At 41.3% G+C, this 21123-nt stretch overlaps 2 protein-coding genes across 2 annotated transcripts in view; both read left to right on the forward strand.

The window, feature by feature from the left end:
* The window catches only part of LOC311142326 (NACHT, LRR and PYD domains-containing protein 3-like), a 385235-nt gene that overhangs the window by 256563 nt on the left and 107549 nt on the right, over positions 1–21123 (forward strand). The gene's annotated exons all lie outside the window — the stretch shown is intronic.
* LOC311150781 (NACHT, LRR and PYD domains-containing protein 12-like) lies at positions 2831–18258 on the forward strand (the record flags this gene model as incomplete). Its single annotated transcript, XM_084188310.1, has 9 exons — positions 2831–3041; positions 3435–5152; positions 5554–5685; positions 10732–10944; positions 12794–12963; positions 14170–14343; positions 15375–15594; positions 16910–17048; positions 17585–18258. 9 exons carry the CDS (start codon positions 2831–2833, stop codon positions 18109–18111), a joined length of 3504 nt encoding a protein of 1167 aa, XP_084044436.1. The 3' UTR covers positions 18112–18258.

The following is a 21123-nucleotide window of genomic DNA, read 5'->3' on the forward strand; positions in this document are numbered from 1 at the left end:
AATTTTGTTGACTTTTTAACTCTGCATTGGCACATGTGAGAAATACAATATGATTTGATTTGAAGCTCATGCGCAGAAATACGTCAATGGGTCTAATGGTCGTCTTGTGCCGAACTGCACATGTGCAGGCCGTCAAATCAAAGGCACTCCTTCCATATAAAGTTGTTTTTGACTAACATGAAAATGTGTCAGTTTGTTAAACTACTTAAGACAGAACATTTTCAAAATTAACAACTAAGGAAGTCATTTTTACCTCTCATTGACTTCTCAAACCCTGGCCTGGTTTGCTTCATATGCGTTCCCAGAAGACATTTTGTACATCAGCAGTTGTCCCAAAGTGCTTATATAGAAACCCAGTCTAAAACCCCAAAGAGCAAGCAATGTAGAGGCACGGTGGCTAGGAAAAACTCCCTAGAAAGGCAGGAACCTAGGAAGAAACCTAGAGAGGAACCAGGCTCTGAGGGGTGGCCAGTCCTCTTCTGGCTGTGCTGGGGGGAGATTATAACAGTACATGGCCATTAAGGCCAGATCATTCTTCAACATGTTCAGATGTTCATAGATGACCAACAGGGTCAAATAATAATCACTGTGGTTAAAGCGGGTGCAACACGTCAGCACCTCAGGAGTAAATGTAATTTGGCTTTTCATAGTCGAGCATTCAGATGTCGAGACAGCAGGTGCGGTAGAGCGAGAGAGCGAGAGAGAGAGCGAGAGAGAGCGAGAGAGAGAGAGAGAGAGAGAGAGAGAGAGAAAGAGAGAGATAGAGAGAGAGAGAGAGAGAGAGAGAGAGAGAGGAGAGCTACAGGTAAAAAAATAAATAACCTGGCTGTTGTTGACAAGCATAGGTCAAAACAGGAGGTTTGGGACAAGGTAGCACGTCCAGTGAACAGGTCAGGGTTCCATAGCAGAAACTGGATTAGCAGCAAGGTTGCACGTCCGGTGGAGCATGTATCGATACTGATAGGATCGAAAGAAAGGGAGCCCTGCTCTTGGATCAGTTTTCTCCATTCAAATATTTCCTTAACATTATAATTAGTTCACAATACTGATGACAGATCAGCTCCTAGAGAGATATTACCACCTACGGCTGCAAATATTGAGGCGGCTTATTCTAAATCACAGATTTGGCACATCATTGGGCACATGTTAGGCTACACATCATGAAATATATTGAGACAGATTACAGACCGTAGTCTACAAGTAGCAAAATAGAACTCAATTGATTGAACAAGAAATGTATTTCAATATGATTGAAATAGGCCTATAGCCTACTGTTTATATTTTAATGCAGTCATCTCGGTTATCATTTGAAGCAAATTTGTATAAGTCCCTTGTTTGAATCAATTGCAAAGACATTTGCAACTTTGTATTTGTAGTCAACTTTGTTCTGAATTTATCGGCGGTCACAGAGAGACGGATAAACCATGTGATTCTATGTTAAGCGGAGATCTTCTGTGTATAAAGTGTTGCGGGAGGGCAAAAAAGCATCTAACGACTCACTTGGCTGTTCTACAAGTGGTCTGAGGCAGGAGTTATAATATGAGCGTTTTCAAGTGCAACGTTAATAACGATGGTTTTGGGAAACAGCTCAGAGATTTAACAATGCTCCTACGAAGGTTCTAACGATGAACTTGGCCTTAAAATGCTTTTCGGGAATCCGGACCCTGGATAAAAACATCTGCTTAATGACTAAATTGTCAAATGTAAATGTTTTACATACAGATCTCATATTATTGTATTTAATTATTATTTTACAATATTTAAATTTCGATGTCACAAGTGTATCATTTGTACAGTTCTTTATTAAAAATGTAGTTATTTGTTACATTTGACTGTGTAAAATCTAGCAGTACTACTTATTTCTCTGAGAGTGAGGCAGATATATCATTTTTCAAAAACAAATATTTGTCTCTCTGAAATGAAGCCATTAAGTGATCGATTTTAAACAAACACGTCTGTCATTGAACAACCCCCTGCCATGATTAGATAGTGAGGAAACACAACAATTTCTTTAAACAATAGAAGCTAATTTACGACCATTTCTGAAAAAAATATATATAGCGTTTTGGAATGAAACACTTCTTATGTTTCCCCATCTGAGCTCAGAGTAGATGAGAGACGTATTGTTTGTCTCTGTTGTGTTGAAGCCCAATCAAGCAGGAGAGACCAGCCTCCCCTGTACCCAGCTGTGTGTCCATGAAGAGTGACCGGTCTATGCGTCATCCTATAATGTTTAGAGAGGGAGACTTTTCTCCTGAACAAAGGTAAGAAGAACTCATGGGTCATGGTCAGTGAGTCAGTGAGTCTCTAGTCATTTCTCCTCTCCCATTTTACCATTTATTTTTGTTGTTTTCATAATCCATAGGCTAATCCTTTTTTCCATTTTCATAGTCCTGAAAGAATATTAAACAAACACAACATTCCCTGTGTGTGTGTGTGTGTGTGTGTGTGTGTGTGTGTGTGTGTGTGTGTGTGTATGTATATGTGTATGTGTGTGTGTGTGTGTGTGTGTGTGTGTGTGTGTGTGTGTGTGTGTGTGTGTGTGTGTGTGTGTGCACTCCCTGGATGAGGAGATGTAATCTGATGTTTTGTCCACAGAAACCAACAGGAGAGATCAGAGTCAGAGATTCTCAGTGGTCAGTCTTCCCAGAGTCATCAAACAGACCTGGCCTCCATATTCAGTGTATGTGGTCCTGTTATGTACATTTGTTTTTGTTTACCTCAAGTAAAGTTGATCTGTCAATCATTCATTAATGTGTTAATGAGAAAGCGTTTAGTTTCTTGCTTAACTTATTTACTTGATTTATTTCAGTTACTTGAAGAGAATATTATGACATTTGTGAAGAACGAGCTGAAGATGTTCAAGAGGATTCTTAGTCCAGAACTCCCAGAAGGCTTTGAGAGTCAGAAGCAGGATAAGGAAGTGGTGGATGCTGAAGATGAGAAGCAGGAGAGCAGTGCCAGAGAGGGGGCTCTGAAGATCACACTGCACGTCCTGAGGAAAATGAACCAGAAGGAGCTTGCTGACACACTGGAGAAAAGTAAGAGCTGTCTGCCTCATGTTAAATGCTGTTTTGGAACATTTAAAAGCTGTAGCTAAAGTACAGCTAAAGTAGCTGTGTAACTCAATGATATTGTAGCAGCCTTAACACAACACCTAGTTACCTCATCAAGTAGCAGCAGGGATGTGTTGTGTTGATTAATTTAGACAGAGAGAGAGAGAGAGAGAGAGAGAGAGAGAGAGAGAGAGAGAATACCAATAATAATATAATCAGTCACACCAGTCTGTAATGCATTATGAAAACATTTACACATTTATACAGTCAGTTAAGAGAATAAATTACTTTTATTTAAAACTTTATAACAGTCCTACAATACTGTAGGCATTAAAACAGATGTAAAATTAATATCCTCTGTGTTATTTCTTCATTCAGAAGAGCTTGCTGTGATTTGCCAACGTGAACTCAAATCTAATCTAAAGAAGAAGTTTCAATGTGTATTTGAGGGGATCGCTGAACAAGGAAACCAAACACTTCTCAATAAGATCTACACAGAGCTCTACATCACAGAGGGTGGAAAAGGAGAGGTCAATAATGAACATGAGCTGAGACAGATTGAGACAACAACCAGGAAACAAGCAAGACCAGAGACTGCAATCAAATGTAACGACATCTTCAAACCCTTAACTGGACAAGACAAACAAATCAGAACTGTGATGACAAAGGGAGTCGCTGGCATTGGAAAAACAGTCTCTGTGCAGAAGTTCATTCTGGACTGGGCTGAAGGAAAGGCAAATCAGGATGTTCAATTTGTATTTTCATTCCCTTTTCGGGATCTGAATTTGATGAAAGGGGATAAACACACTTTCATCGAACTTCTCAATCACTTCTCAATGGAAACCAAAGAATCAAGAATCTCCAACTACGACAAGTACAAAGTTCTGTTCATCTTTGATGGTCTGGATGAGTGCCGACTGCCCCTAGACTTCCAGAAGAACAAGATATGCTGTGACGTCACAGAGTCAACTTCAGTGGATGTTCTGCTGACAAATCTCATCAAGGGAAATCTGCTTCCCTCTGCTCTCCTCTGGATAACTACCCGACCTGCAGCAGCCAATAAGATCCCTTCAGGGTGTGTTGACCAGGTGACAGAGGTACGAGGGTTCAATGACCCACAAAAGGAGGAGTATTTCAGGAAGAGATTCAGTGATGAGGACCTGGCCAGCAGAATCATCTCACACATAAAGACATCAAGGAGCCTCCACATCATGTGCCACATTCCAGTCTTCTGTTGGATTTCTGCAATAGTCCTTGAACACATGCTGAAACATAGGAGAGAAGAGATGCCCAAGACTCTGACTGAGATGTACACACACCTTGTGGAGTTTCATACCAAACAGAAGAATGAAAAGTATCTTGGGAAAGAAGAGACAGGTCCACACTGGAATAAAGAGAGCATTCTGTCACTGGGAAAACTGGCTTTTCAACAGCTTGTTGACGGCAATCTGATTTTCTATGAAGAAGACCTGAAAAAGGCTGGCATTGATGTCAATGAAGCCTCAGTGTACTCAGGATTGTGCACACAGCTCTTTAAAGAGGAATGTGGGCTGTACCAGGACAAGGTGTACTGCTTCGTGCATCTGAGCATTCAGGAGTTTCTGGCTGCTGTATATGTGTTCCTCTCATTCATCAACAACAATGAGAATCTAATGGCCAAACCTCAATCAACGTCCAGGAACTTTTCTGTGATGATCAGACACAAGCGTAAAGTTACTGTCTACAAGAGTGCTGTGGATAAAGCCTTACAAAGTGAGACGGGAAACCTGGACCTTTTCCTCCGCTTCCTTCTGGGCCTCTCACTGGAGTCCAATCAGAAGCACTTACGAGGTCTACTGACAAAGACAAGAAGCAGCTCACAGAGCCATGAAGAAACAGTCAAGTACATCAAGGAGAAGATCAGGGAGAATCCCTCTCCAGAGAGGTGCATCAATCTGTTCCACTGTCTGAATGAACTGAATGACCATTCTCTAGTGGAGGAGATCCAAAGCTACCTGAGATCAGGAAGTGTCTCAGAAGAAGAACTGTCACCTGCACAGTGGTCAGCTCTGGTCTTTGTGTTGCTGACTTCAGAAAAGGAGCTGGATGTGTTTGACCTGAAAAAATACTCCAGATCAAAGGAAGGTCTTCTGAGGCTGCTGCCAGTGGTCAAAGCCTCCAGAGCTGCTCTGTGAGTACATCAAATGACATATAAGAACTAATAATCAGGAATAAATATTAAGTCTAGAGAAATATAAGTATTATAATATGTATATAATATATAATATTACATTGAAAAACTTACTGAATCAATGCATTGATGTTCATATTAGTATAACAATATGACTATACAATTCTAGGAGACGGAAGATGAATCGATATGTTGTTTAAGAGAATAAACCAAATGCATCTGCCATTGTCCTTCTACACTAATGGTTTTAAATTAACAGTGTGTTTGTGAAATCATGATGATCTCTCTGTCAGGCTGTCAGGCTGTGGAGTCACAGAGAAAGGCTGTGATTCTCTGGTCTCAGCTCTGAAGTCAAACCCCTCACACCTGAGAGAGCTGGATCTGAGTAACAATGACCTGGAGGATTCAGGAGTGAAGCTGCTCTCTGCTGGACTGGGGAATCCCCACTGTAAACTGGAGACTCTGAGGTCAGTATTCCTGTAGTTGGTCAACAAGTGATAACTGTTCACCAGATCCACATGTGTTTACCAGGCACACATAGTCCACACCATATGTGTTTGGACAGTGAAGCTTACAGTTTTACATTTGGTGCTATACTCCATCATTTTGGATTTTAGATATAATGTTTCATATTAGGCAACAGGATATAATGTCACCTTTTATTTGAGGATATTTTCATACATATCTGTGTTACTGTTTAGAAATGAAAGCATTTTATGTATCTAGTTCTTCCATTTGAAAAAGTCATAATAATTTGGACATATTCACTTATATTGTATTAAAGTAGTCATAAGTTTAGTATTTGGTCCCATATTCCTTACCTGCAGTGATTATATCAAGCTTGTGGTTCTACAAACTTGTTGAATACATTTGCAGTTTGTTTTGGTAGTGTTTTGGATGATGTTTTCCCCAATAGAAACTGAATGGTGAATAATGTCCTGTCATTTTGGAGTCACTTCACTTGTATTGTCAGTAAGAATAGAAGATGTTTCTGAACACTTCTACATTCATGTGGATGCTACCATGATCATGAATAATCATGAATGAATCGTGAATGATGATGAATGAGAAAGTTACAGAGGCACAAAGATCATACCCCTCTGTTATTGGTAATGGTGAGAGGTTAGCATGTTTTGTTGTAGCCTCTGTAACTTTCTCACTCATTATTATTCATGATTCATTCATAATTGTTCTTAATCATGGCATCATCAGGATTAATTTAGTAGTGTTTAGAAACATGTTATCTACTCACTTAAACAGAAAATTACTCCAGTCATCATCCACCATTCAGTTACTGTTGGGCAAAACATAACCCAAAACACAACCAAAACAAACTGCAAATGCAACCAACAAGTTTGGGACCAAATACTATATTTTTGACTTCTTTAATACACAATTAGTGAATTGGTCAGAATACTTATAACTTCTTCAAATAGGGGGACTAGACACATAAAGTGCTTTCATTTCTAAACGGTGAAACAGATATGTATGAACATACCCTCAAATAAAAGGTGACATTATACACTGTCAACTCATATGAAACATTTGATCTCAAATCCAAACTGCTGGAGTATAGAGCCAAATTTAAAATGATATCTTCACTGTCAAAATAGATATGGTGTGGAATTTATACCCATAAGTGTAAAATGTCTTAATTCTCAGCATTTATCCGACCAATTTTCTACTCTGAGACACTTTGTGGATATGGGCCCAGATCTCAAAATATTGTTATAAAAAAACGTAGAATGTTTGTTTTACATATAAAAATAAATAAATGAATATTACTAATGTAAGCCAGTGTAAAGACTGGGTTTAGTTTATTGTGTTGCTCTACTCATGTCCACGTTCTGGAACTGTCCGCGTCCACGTACAGAACTGTCCGCGTCCACGTACGGTGTGGCGCCAAGCATATTGTCCAGTTACGCGCAGAGGGTCTGTGGTGATCTTGGGGAACAACGACGGAGTTCGTTACAGTGTTGAGACACCGAAGTTTATTGTTCAATTTGCTTTTTGCTTTACGGTCAGGGGCAGTATGAGTGTAGCCATATCCTTTTCACTTGCTATCTTTGTTTCATTTTGTGGTTCACCGGATTCGTCATCATCCTCGAGACGAGGGACAGAAGAATGACCTGCTAGCTAGCCAAGCTAGTCGGTACAGCTAGCTAAGCTAGCTACTCTACCAGCAGCATCCTAATTATCCTAGCTACCACTACATCATCACCGGCTGCCTGCATTTCTTGTGGACCGATGGAGCTCCCTGGTTGTTTCTTCCACCTGTTAAATACCGTGGAGGGCTTCTCCCTCTCTCGTTGACGGATGCTGGCCTACGCTCCCTCTGTCCGGTTCTCCTCTCTTCACTTGATGGATGGTAACTTTAGTGTTTAACCCCTCTGTGTCCAAGGACCAAACTTTTGAATATAATTTTTTTAACGCTTTTTTTCTGAGAAAAACTAGTTCATTGCATCCACCATGGAGCCCAGTTTCATAATATTACCTTGTCCCTAGTTATGAAGTAATCGCGAAAAAACAGGCCTTATGTTCGGACATTTTTCACCCTACCAGCTCCTATTAGTTCTATTGAGCTCCGTGACACCGACTCGCCTTCAGAACGTTCTATTCCCAGTCCATTGTTCTGCGTCACAATGCCAGCTTCACTATTGTTATCAATGAGACCTGCCTGCGTTAACCCTGTAGGTTTACCTCAGGTAACTTATTATTAACAAGGTTACGGCTACTTGGTGAGCGTTAACCCTGTAGGTTTACCTCAGGTAACTTATTATTTACAAGGTTACGGCTACATGGTGAGTGTTAACCCAGTAGGTTTACCTCAGGTAACTTATTATTAACAAGGTTACGGCTACTTGGTGAGCGTTAACCCTGTAGGTTTACCTCAGGTAACTTATTATTAACAAGGTTACGGCTACTTGGTGAGCGTTAACCCTGTAGGTTTACCTCAAGTAACTTATTATTAAGAAGGTTACGGCTACTTGGTGAGCGCACACACTGTTCACCTGAGTACATGTTGTGGTCATCAATAGTGAGGGGAGACACGGTTTAAGAGGCGATGGCTGGCGCAAAGCCATCAAACATTAAACATTTTCTGATCATGGTTAACCATATTTGTTTTAAGAAAGAAGTGTACAATCTAAACAAAACGCATGTCCCTGTCCTCTTTTTCAAGATGTGGGCGATTTAAACAGCCAGAAGACATTTTTAAATTAAGAAATAACAATTTTTTGGACGACTTGTTGTTTCTAAATGACTGCTGGGTAATTTGATATGCATCTAAATCTTCGTTCATAGGCATCAAATTGAGCGAATGCTGTGCAGGTTCACTGAGTTACAAACCAAATGGATATAATGGGGTGATTGTTGTCTAATCGGGTGGTCTAGCTAATGGAGTTGTAGATCTGACGCAGTTGCTACCTCAGATTATAAGCCTAGCAAGTGTCATGAATGAGTTATGTAGACCTCGTTGTGGTCATCATTGTCGGCAAGGAATATGGGACCAAATACTAAACATTTGACTACTTTAAACACAATAAGTGAATTGGTCAGAATACTTATGACCTTCAAATAGGGGGACTAGATACATAAAGTGCATTTATTTTTCTAAATGGTGAAACAGATAATCTAATAAAAGGTGACATTATATAATGTCACCTCATATGAAACATTTGTTTTAAAATCCAAAATGCTGGAGTATAGAGCCACATTTCAAATGTTAGCTTCACTGTCAAACTAGATATGGTGTGGACTGTATACGCAATACAATGTAAATCTGATACCTCACTGTCAGTCTTTTGACTGATACTGCTTTTTAAACTGCTCTGGTCAGTCTACTCAAATATTTGTACTTTATATTTTCTCTATACAAGCAATATTATGATAATTTCTAATAACGATACATTCATTTATGAATAGATATGGCAGGTTTCAGGACACTGATATATCTGAATATGTTGAAAAAATATACTGCCACTATTTTCACCACTAAAGAATAGCAGTGTGGTTTTAATATGATTTGACTCTTTGCAGGCTGTCAGGCTGTCTAGTCACAGAGGAAGGCTGTGCTTCTCTGGTCTCAGCTCTGAAGTCAAACCCCTCACACCTGAGAGAGCTGGACCTGAGCTACAATCACCCAGGAGACTCAGGAGTCAGACTGCTCTCTGCTGGACTGGAGGATCCACACTGCAGACTGGAGAAACTCAAGTATGTAGAGGGTTTATGTCAATGTTCATATCAGACATGTTGGAGTTATCAGGCTAGTTAAGACAAACATTCTGACCACCACTTGGACTAAGTTATATAAAGACTGTGTGTGTGTGTGTGTGTGTATGTGTGTGTGTGTGTGTGTGTGTGTGTGTGTGTGTGTGTGTGTGTCCAGTGTGTGTGTGTGTGTGTGTGTGTTTGTGTCCTGTGTGTGCAAGTGTATCAGTACACACACAGAACACACACACACAAATGCACACACACACACACTGGACACACACACATGCACTGGACCCACACACTGGACACACACACACTGGACACAAACACCCGATACACCACACACACACACACACACACACACACACACACACACACACTGGACACACACTGGACACACACACACACACTGGACACACAAACACACACTTGACTCACACACGCTGGACACACACACAGGACACACACACACACACACACACACACACACACTGGAAACACTCACACACTGGACACACACACACACTGGACACACACACACACTGGACACACACACAAACTGGACACACACACACACACAAACACACACACTAGGATTATTTTAGTAGTGTTTAGAAACATGTTATCTACTCACTTAGACAGAAAATTACTCCAGTTATCATCCACCATTCAGTTACTATTGGGCAAAACATAACCCAAAACACAACCAAAACAAACTGCAAATGCATCCAACTAGTTTGGGACCTAATACTAAACTTTTGACTACTTTAATACACTATAAGTGAATTTGTCAGAATACTTATGAATTCTTCAAATAGGGGGACTAGATACATAAAGTGCTTTCATTTCTAAACGGTGAAACAGAAATGTATTAAAATATCCTCAAATAAAAGGTGACATTATATACTGTCACCTCATATGAAACATTTGATCTCAAATCCTAAATGTATAGAGCCACATTTAAAATGTTAGCTTCACTGTCAAAATAGACTGTGTGGACTGTTGACTCAATACAATCTAAATCTGATACCTCACTGTCTGTCTTTTGACTGATACTGCTTTTTAAACTGCTCTGGTCAGTCTACTCAAATATTTGTACTATACATGTTTCTATATACAAGCAACATTATGATAATTTGTCATTTCTAATAATGATACATTCATTCATTTATGAATAGATATGTTAAGTTTCAGGACACTGATATATCTGAAAATGTTGAAAAACTATACTGCCACTATTTTCACCACCAAAGAATAGCAGTGTGGTTTTAATATGATTTGACTCTTTGCAGGCTGTCAGGCTGTCTAGTCACAGAGGAAGGCTGTGCTTCTCTGGTCTCAGCTCTGAAGTCAAACCCCTCACACCTGAGAGAGCTGGACCTGAGCTACAATCACCCAGGAGACTCAGGAGTCAGACTGCTCTCTGCTGGACTGGAGGATCCACACTGTAAACTGGAGACTCTGAGGTCAGTATTCCTGTATCACACAATGAACACACACACACTGGACACACATACAGGACACACACACACTGGACACACACAAACACACACACAGACAATGGATACACACACTGGACACACAGACACACACACACATAATGATTCATTTAGTAGTGTTTAGAAACATGTTATCTACTGTTAATAATGATGCATTAATTCATGTATATACAGTACCAGTCAAAAGTTTGGACACACCTACTCATTCAAGGGCATTTCTTTATTTTTACTATTTTCTACATTGTAAAATAATAGTGAAGACTTTAAAACTATGAAATAACACATATGGAATCATGTAGTAACCAAAAAAGTGTTAAATGAAATTCTTCAAATAACCACACTTTGCCTTGATGACAGCTTTGCACACTCTTGGCATTCTCTCAACCAGCTTCACCTGGAATGCTTTGCCAACAGTCTTGAAGGAGTTCCCACATATGGTGAGCACTTGTTGGCTGCTTTTCCTTCACTCTGCCGTCCGACTCATCCCAAACCATCTCAATTGGGTTGAGGTCAGGTGATTGTGGAGGCCAGGTCATCTGGTGCAGCACTCCATCACTCTCCTTCTTGGTAAAATAGCCCTTACATAGCCTGGAGGTGTGTTGGGTCATTGTCCTGTTGAAAAACAAATGATAGTCCCACTAAGCCCAAACCAGATAGGATGGTGTATCGCTGCAGAATGCTGTGGTAGCCATGCTGGTTAAGTATGCCTTGAATTCTAAATAAATCACAGACAGTGTCACCAGCAAAGCACCCCCACACCATAACACCTCCTCCTCCATGCTTTACGGTGGGAACTACACATGCAGAGATCATCCGTTTTCACACACATTTCTCACAAATACACTGCGGTTGGAACCAAAAATCTCCCATATGGACTCCAGACCAAAGGACAAATGTCCACCGGTTTAATGTCCATTGCTCGTGTTTCTTGGCCCAAGCAGGTCTCTTCTTATTATTGGGGTCCTTTAGTAGTGGTTTCTTTGCAGCAATTCGACCATGAAGGCCTGATTCACACAGTCTCCTCTGAACAGTTGATGTTGAGATGTGTCTGTGACTTGAACTCTGTGAAGCATTTATTTGGGCTGCAATTTCTGAGGCTGGTAACTCTAATGAACTTATCCTCTGCAGCAGAGGTAACTCTGGGTCTTCCATTCCTGTGGCGGTCCTCATGAGAGCCAGTTTCATCATAGCGCTTGATATTTTTTGCGACTGCACTTGAAGATTCTTTCAAAGTTCTTGAAATGTTCCGTATTGACTGACCATCATGTCTTAAAGTAAAGATGGACTGTCGTTTCTCTTTGCTTATTTGAGCTGTTCTTGCCATAATATGGACTTGGTCTTTTACCAAATAGGGCTATCTTCTGTATACCCCCCTACCTTGTCACAACACAACTGATTGGCTCAAACACATTAAGAAGGAAAAAAATTACAAAAATTAACTTTTAAGAAGACCCACCTGTTAATTGAAATGCATTCCAGGTGACTACCTCATGAAGCTGGTTGAGAGAATGCCAAGAGTGTGCAAAGCTGTCATCAAGGCAAAGGGTGGCTGTTTGAAGAATCTCAAATATAAAATATATTTTGATTTGTTTAACACTTTTCTGGTTACTACATGATTCCATATGTGTTATTTCATAGTGTTGATGTCTTCACTATTATTCTACAATGTAAAAATAAAGAAAACCCCTTGAATGAGTTGGTGTGTTCAAACTTTTGACTGGGACTGTATATATAAATATATGAATAGATATGGCAGGTTTCAGGACTCTGATTTATCTGAAAATGTTGAAAAAATATATTTTCACCACCAAAGAATAGCAGTGTGGTTTTAATATGATTTGACTCTTTGCAGGCTGTCAGGCTGTCTAGTCACAGAGGAAGGCTGTGCTTCTCTGGTCTCAGCTCTGAAGTCAAACCCCTCACACCTGAGAGAGCTGGATCTGAGTAACAATGATCTGAAGGATTCAGGAGTGAATCTGCTCTCTGCTGTCCTGGGGAATCCCCACTGTAAACTGGAGACTCTGAGGTCAGTATTCCTGTAGTTGGTCAACAAGTGATAACTGTTCACCAGATCCACATGTGTTTACCAGGCACACATAGTCCACACCATATGTGTTTAGACAGTGAAGCTTACCGTTTTACATTTGGTGCTATACTCCAGCATTTTGGATTTGAGATATAATTTTTCATATTAGGCGACAGTACAGAATGTCACCTTTTATTTGAGGTTAATGGTGAGAGGTTAGCATGTTTTGTTGTAGCCTCTGTAACTTTCTCATTAATTATTATTCATGATTCATTCATGATCTATCTCAATCATGGCAGTCACAGTGGATGCTACCATGATTATGAATAATCATGAATGAATCGTGAATGATGATGAATGAGAAAGTTACAGAGGAACAAGGATCATACCACCTCTGTTATTGGTAATGGTGAGAGGTTAGCATGTTTTGTTGTAGCCTCTGCAACTTTCTCACTCATTATTATTCATGATTCATTCATGATTTTTCTTAATCAAGGCATCATCAGGATTAATTTAGTAGTGTTTAGAAACATGTTATCTACTCACTTAGACAGAAAATTACTCCAGTCATCATCCACCTTTCAGTTACTATTGGACAAAACATAACCCAAAACACAACCAAAACAAACTGCAAATGCAACCAACGAGTTTACAACCAAATACTCAACTTTTGAATACTTTAATACACTATAATTGAATTGGTCAGAATACTTTTGACTTCTTCAAATAGGGGGACTAGATACATAAAGTGCTTTCATTTTCTAAACGGTGAAACAGATATGTATTAAAATACCCTCAAATAAAAGGTGACATTATATAATGTCACCTCATATGAAACATTTGATCTCAAATCCAAAATGCTGGAGTATAGAGCCACATTTAAAATGTTATCTTTGTCAAAATAGATATGGTGTGGACTGTATACTCAATACAATCTAAATCTGATACCTCACTGTCTGTCTTTTGACTGATACTGTTTTTTAAACTGCTCTGGTCAGTCTGCTCAAATATTTGTACTTTTATATTTTTCTCTCTACAAGCAATACTTTGATAATTTGTCATTTCTAATAATGATACATTCATCTATGAAAGATATGACAGGTTTCAGGACTCTGATATATCTGAACAAGTTGAAAAAATATACTGCCACTATTTTCACCACCAAAGAATAGCAGTGTGGTTTTAATATGATTTGACTCTTTGCAGGCTGTCAGGCTGTCTAGTCACAGAGGAAGGCTGTGCTTCTCTGGTCTCAGCTCTGAAGTCAAACCCCTCACACCTGAGAGAGCTGGATCTGAGTAACAATGACCTGAAGGATTCAGGAGTGAAGCTGCTCTCTGCTGGTTTGGGGAATCCCCACTGTAAACTGGAGACTCTGAGGTCAGTATTCCTGTAGTTGGTCAACAAGTGATAACTGTTCACCAGATCCACATGTGTTTACCAGGCACACATAGTCCACACCATATGTGTTTGGACAGTGAAGCTTACAGTTTTAAATTTGGCGCTATGCTCCATCATTTTGGATTTAAGGTAGAATGTTTCATATTAGGTGACAGAACAGAATGTCACCGTTTATTTGATGTTAATGGTGAGAGGTTAGCATGTTTTGTTGTAGCCTCTGTAACTTTCTCATTCATTATTATTCATGATTCATTCATGATCTTTCTCAATCATGTCATCATCAGGATTAATTTAGTAGTGTTTAGAAACATGTTATCTACTCACTTAGACAGAAAATTACTCCAGCTATCATCAACCATTTTAATATTGGGCAAAACATAACCGAAAACAAACTACAAATGCAACCAACAAGTTTGAGTCACAAGCTTGATGTAGTCATGGTGTTCAAGGAATATCGGACAAAATACTAAACTTTTGACTACTTTAATACACTACAAGTGAATTGGTCAGAATACTTATGACTTCTTCAAATGGGGGACTGGATACATAAAGTGCTTTCATTTCTAAACGGTGAAACAGATATGTATTAAAATACCCTCAAATAAAAAATGACATTATATACTGTCACCTCATATGAAACATTTGATCTCAAATCCAAAATGCTGGAGTATAGAGCCACATTTAAAATGTTAGCTTCACTGGCAAACTAGATATGGTTTGGACTGTATACTCAATACAATCTAAATCTGATACCTCACTGTCTGTCTTTTGACTGATACTGCTTTTTAAACTGGTCTGGTCAGTCTACTCAAATATTTGGACTATACATTTTTCTCTCTACAAGCAATACTTTGATAATTTGTCATTTCTAATAATGATACATCCATTTATGAATAGATAGAGCAGGTTTCAGGACACTGATTTAACTGAAAATATTGAAAAATATACTGCCACTATTTTCACCACCAAAGAATAGCAGTGTGGTTTTAATATGATTTGACTCTTTGCAGGCTGTCAAGCTGTCTAGTCACAGAGGAAGGCTGTGCTTCTCTGGTCTCATCTCTGAAGTCAAACCCCTCACACCTGAGAGAGCTGGACCTGAGCTACAATCACCCAGGAGACTCAGGAGTCAGACTGCTCTCTGCTGGACTGGAGGATCCACACTGCAGACTGGAGAAACTCAAGTATGTAGAGGGTTTATGGCAATGTTCATATCAGACATGTTGGAGTTATCAGGCTAGTTAAGACAAACATTCTGACCACCACTTGGACTAAGTTATATAAAGACTGTGTATGTGTGTGTGTGTGTGTCCAGTGTGTGTGTGTGTGTGTGTGTGTCCTGTGTGTGTGTGTGTGTGTCCTGTGTGTGTGTGTGTGTGTGTGTGTCCTGTGTGTGTGTGGGTCCAGTGTGTGTGTGTGTCCAGTGTGTGTGTGTGTCCAGTGTGTGTGTATCCAGTGTGTGTATGTGTGTGTTTCTGTGTCTGTGTGTGTGTGTGTCTAGTGTGTGTGTGTGTGTGTGTGTGTGTGGGGGGGGGGGTCCAGTGTGTGTGTGTGTGCATGTGTATCGATACACACACTGGACACACACACACACACTGGACCAACAAACACACACTGGACTTACAAACACACACTGGACAAACACACACACACACACACACACACACAAACTGGACACACACACACTCACTCACTCAAACTGGACACACACTCACACACACACACACACACACTGGACGGAGACACAAAAAGGAAACAAACACACACACTGGACACAAACACACTCACACTGGACACACACACACTGGACACACACACACACTGGACACACACACACTGGAAAAACACACACACACTGGACACACACACACACACACACACTGGACACACACACACACACACACTGGACACACTTGACACACACACACACACTGGACACACATATACACTGGACACACACAGACACACACACTGTTCACACACTGTACACACACACACTGGACACACACAGACACACACACAAACACTCACACTGGACACACACACACAAACACACACAATGGACACACACATTCACACAGACACTGGACACACACACACTGGACACACACACACACACACACACACACACACACTGGAAACATACGCACAAAGGACACACACACACACACAAAGGAAACACACACACACAAAGGAAACACACACACACTGAACACATACACACACTGGACACTGACACACACTGGACACACACACACACATACACTGGACACACACACACACACACACAAACACACACACACACGAACACACACACTGGACACACACACACTGGACACAGACACACACACACACACACACTGCACACACAAACACACACACTGGACACGCACACACATTGGACACACACAGAGTGGACAAACACTGGACACACACAGACACACACTTGGACAAAGTTATATGCTGTTATATGCTGACAGTGTGTGTGTGTGTATGTGTGTTTGTGTTTGTGTTTGTGTTTGTGTTTGTGTGTGTGTGTGTGTGTGTGTGTGTGTGTGTGTGTGTGTGTGTGTGTGTGTGTGTGAGAGTTCAGGTGTATCCCTCAATGACTGTCTGTTCTTCTGCTTACCGCTACAGTGTGGAACATGGTGGAGAGAACACAATGAAACCTGGACTTAGAAAATGTGAGTGTTGACTGCTGTGAAGAATATGACTAAGAATAAGTCTTAATTCAAGTGAAGTCAAAGTCAAAGACCACCATCATTACTTACTTGGTCATATTAAATATCAGCTGTAGTTCTACAGAAGCACAAATCAGGGACACCAAAGTTTACAAAGGGTTGCTTTGACAATGTGTGTGTCTGTTTGTGGCGTGTTCCTGTTACATTAGAAATGTGTGTGTGTGTTCATGCATGCATACAGGTGTGTGTTTGTGTGTGTGTGTGTGTGTGTGTGTGTGTGTGTGTGTGTGTGGCGTGTTTGTGTTACTTTAGAAATGTGTGTGTGTGTGTTCATGCATGCATGAAGGTGTGCGTGTGTTCAGGGTGTGTGTGTCCATGGTGTTTGTGTGTGTGTTCAGGATGTGTGTGTGTGTGTGTTTGTGTGTGTGTGTTCAGGATGTGTGTGTGTGTGTGTGTGTGTGTGTTCAGGATGTGTGTGTGTGTGTGTGTGTTCAGGATGATGATGATTTCTAATATTGTGTCTGGTTTCATCCCATCAGATGTCTGTGATCTCACACTGGACCTAAACACAGTAAACAGATTCCTCTCTCTGTCTGAGGAGAACAGAAAGGTGACACGTAGGAGAGAGAAGCAGCCGTATCCTGATCACCCAGAGAGATTTGAGTTCTGGGGACAGGTGCTGTGTAGAGAGGGTCTGACTGGGCGCTGTTACTGGGAGGTAGAGTGGAGTGGGAGATGGGTTGGTATAGGAGTGACATATAAAGGAATCAGCAGGAGAGGAGCGGGTGATGACTGTGGGATTGGATACAATGACAAGTCCTGGAGTCTTTTCTGCTCTGACAACCGTTACTTTGCCTGGCACAATAATAAGCCCACTACCATAGACGTCCCGTCCTCCAGCTCCCACAGAGTAGGAGTGTATCTGGACTGGCCAGCCGGCACTCTGTCCTTCTACAGAGTCTCCTCTGACACACTGACCCACCTGTACACATTCCACTCCACATTCACTGAGCCCCTCTATCCAGGGTTTGGGGTTTTTGATGTTGACTCCTCAGTGTCCCTGTAAATAATAACCATGGTAACACTGACACACACACACACACACACACACTGGACACACACAAACACTGGACACACACACACACACACACACACACACACACACACACACACACACACACACACACACACACACATACTGAACACACACACACACACACACTGGACACACACACTGACACACACTGGACACATACAAACACTGGACACACACACACACACACACACACACACTGGACGGACACACACACACACATACTGAACACACACACACACACTGGACACAAACACTGACACAAACTGGACACACAAAAACACTTGATACACAAACATTGTACACACACACACACACACACACTGAACAAACACACTGAACACACACACACACCGGACAAACACACACTGGACACACACACACACACACACACACAGGACACACACACACTGATCACACACACACACACACACTGGACACACACACACAATGGACACACACACATTCTGGACACACACACACACTGGACACACACACACACACACTGAACACACACACACTGGACACACACACAATGGACACACAAACACTGGAAACACACACACACAGAGGACACACACACACTGGACACACACACACACAAATACACACACACACTGGACACACACACACACACAGGACACACACTCATACACACTGGACACACACACATACACACTGGAAACACACACACAGGACACATACATACACACTGGACACACACACACCTGACACACACACACACAAACACACAGGACACACACACACACTGGACACACACACATACTGGACACACACACTCAAACACACTGGACACACACACCTGACACACACAAACACACACAGGACACACACACTGGACACACACACACACACACACACAGGACACACACACAGGACACACACACACACTGGACACACACACACACACACACACACACACACACACACTGGACACACACACTCAAACACACTGGACACACACACACACACCTGACACACACACACACAGGACACACACACACACACACAGGACACACACACACTGGAAACACACATACACACCTGACACAAACACACACAGGGGACACACACACACTGGACACACACACACACATACTGGATACACACGCTCACACACACTGGACACACACAAACACACACACACACTGGACACACACACTGGACACACACACATACACTGGACACACACACACTGGACACACTCACACTGGACCCACACACATACACATTGGACACACACACACACACGACACACACACATACACACTGGACACACACACACCTGACACACACACACACAGGACACACACACTGGACACACACACACACTGGACACACACACACACACACTGGACACACACACACACATACACATGACACACACACAGGACACAAACACACTGGACACACACACTCACACACACTGTACACACACACTCACACACACTGGACACACACACAGACACTGGACACACACACATACACACTTACACACACACTCACACACACTGGACACTCACACACACACTGGACACACACACACTCACACACACTGGACACACACAAACACACACACACACTGGACACACACACACACACACACACTCACACTGGACCCACACACATACACACTGGACACACACACACACATACACACTGGACACACACACCTGACAAACACACCCACAGGACACACACACACACTGAAAACACACACACACACACACTGGACACACGCACACACACACACTGGACACAAACACACACACACTGGACACACACTGGACATACACACACAAACACTGGACACACACACACACACACACACACTGGATACACACAAACACACACACACACACTGGACACATTTCCATGTGTTGTATTTTGATGAAAGGAAATCCCATATAGCCTACTGGACAGGACTTTGCTATGGCATCTTCTGTTTGGGTGTCTCAGGTCAGGTCTGAGGCATGATCAGAATGTGTCTCTGTGTCTATTTCCAGCCCTGCCATTTCTACCTGTCCTGATATAGTGTTTCACCCCTGACCTCCTCACACCGTCTCACTGTCCATGTCTGCTTTTAGCTTCCACCTCTACTTCACTGTGTTATAATGGACCTTATGCTTGTTATGTCACCTCTGTAACCAGTTATCAAACATACTGACCTTTCTGACCCTATCCCATGGCCCTACTTTCTAGAAATGAACATTTAAATTCCTCTATGAGTTTTGTTATGTGTCCATTTACTTATGTATTTGTTGTATATTGGGGTTGTGCTGCAGAGCATCATGGGGGTTTGTATGTGTTGAGATGATCACGTTCCAGATAAATGGTTGAACTGATTCCTGTCTCCTATCTCATCATTATTGAATTGTTATACAGACGTGGTTATGAAACCCACGAGACATAACAAAAGATTGGTGATGAGTAAGTCTGAATCTACAGGAACTATTCTGTCTGGAAGAAGTGGGTTTTTACAACTGTTTAAAACTGTTATTTTCTGTGGTACAGTCTAGGCTAATGTTAGCACAGTGTATTGATAGCAGAGGCAAGTGCATAGTCGAGCTAGCTAAGAAAGAGAGTTAACCAGTGGTTTAAAGTACTTAAGTAAAAATACTTTAAAGTACTACTTAAGTAGTTTTTTGGGGGTATCTGTACTTGACTTTACTATTCATATTTTTGACTACTTTTACTTTCACTTCACTACATTCCTAAAGAAAATAATGTACTTTTTACTCCATACATTTTCCCCTGACACCCAAAAGTACTCGTTACATTTTGAATGCTTAGCAGGACAGAAAATGGTCCAATTCACACACTTATCAAGAGAACATCCCTACTGCCTCTGATCTGGCAGACTCACTAAACACAAATGCTTTGTTTGTAAATTGTCTGAGTGTTGGAGTGTGCCTTGGCTGAATGTAAATTTTAAAAACAAGACAATCGTCTGGTTTGCTTTAT

The sequence above is a fragment of the Coregonus lavaretus genome (assembly GCF_964263955.1).
Source record: "Coregonus lavaretus genome assembly, chromosome: 2".
NCBI classification, from domain to species: Eukaryota; Metazoa; Chordata; class Actinopteri; order Salmoniformes; family Salmonidae; genus Coregonus; species Coregonus lavaretus.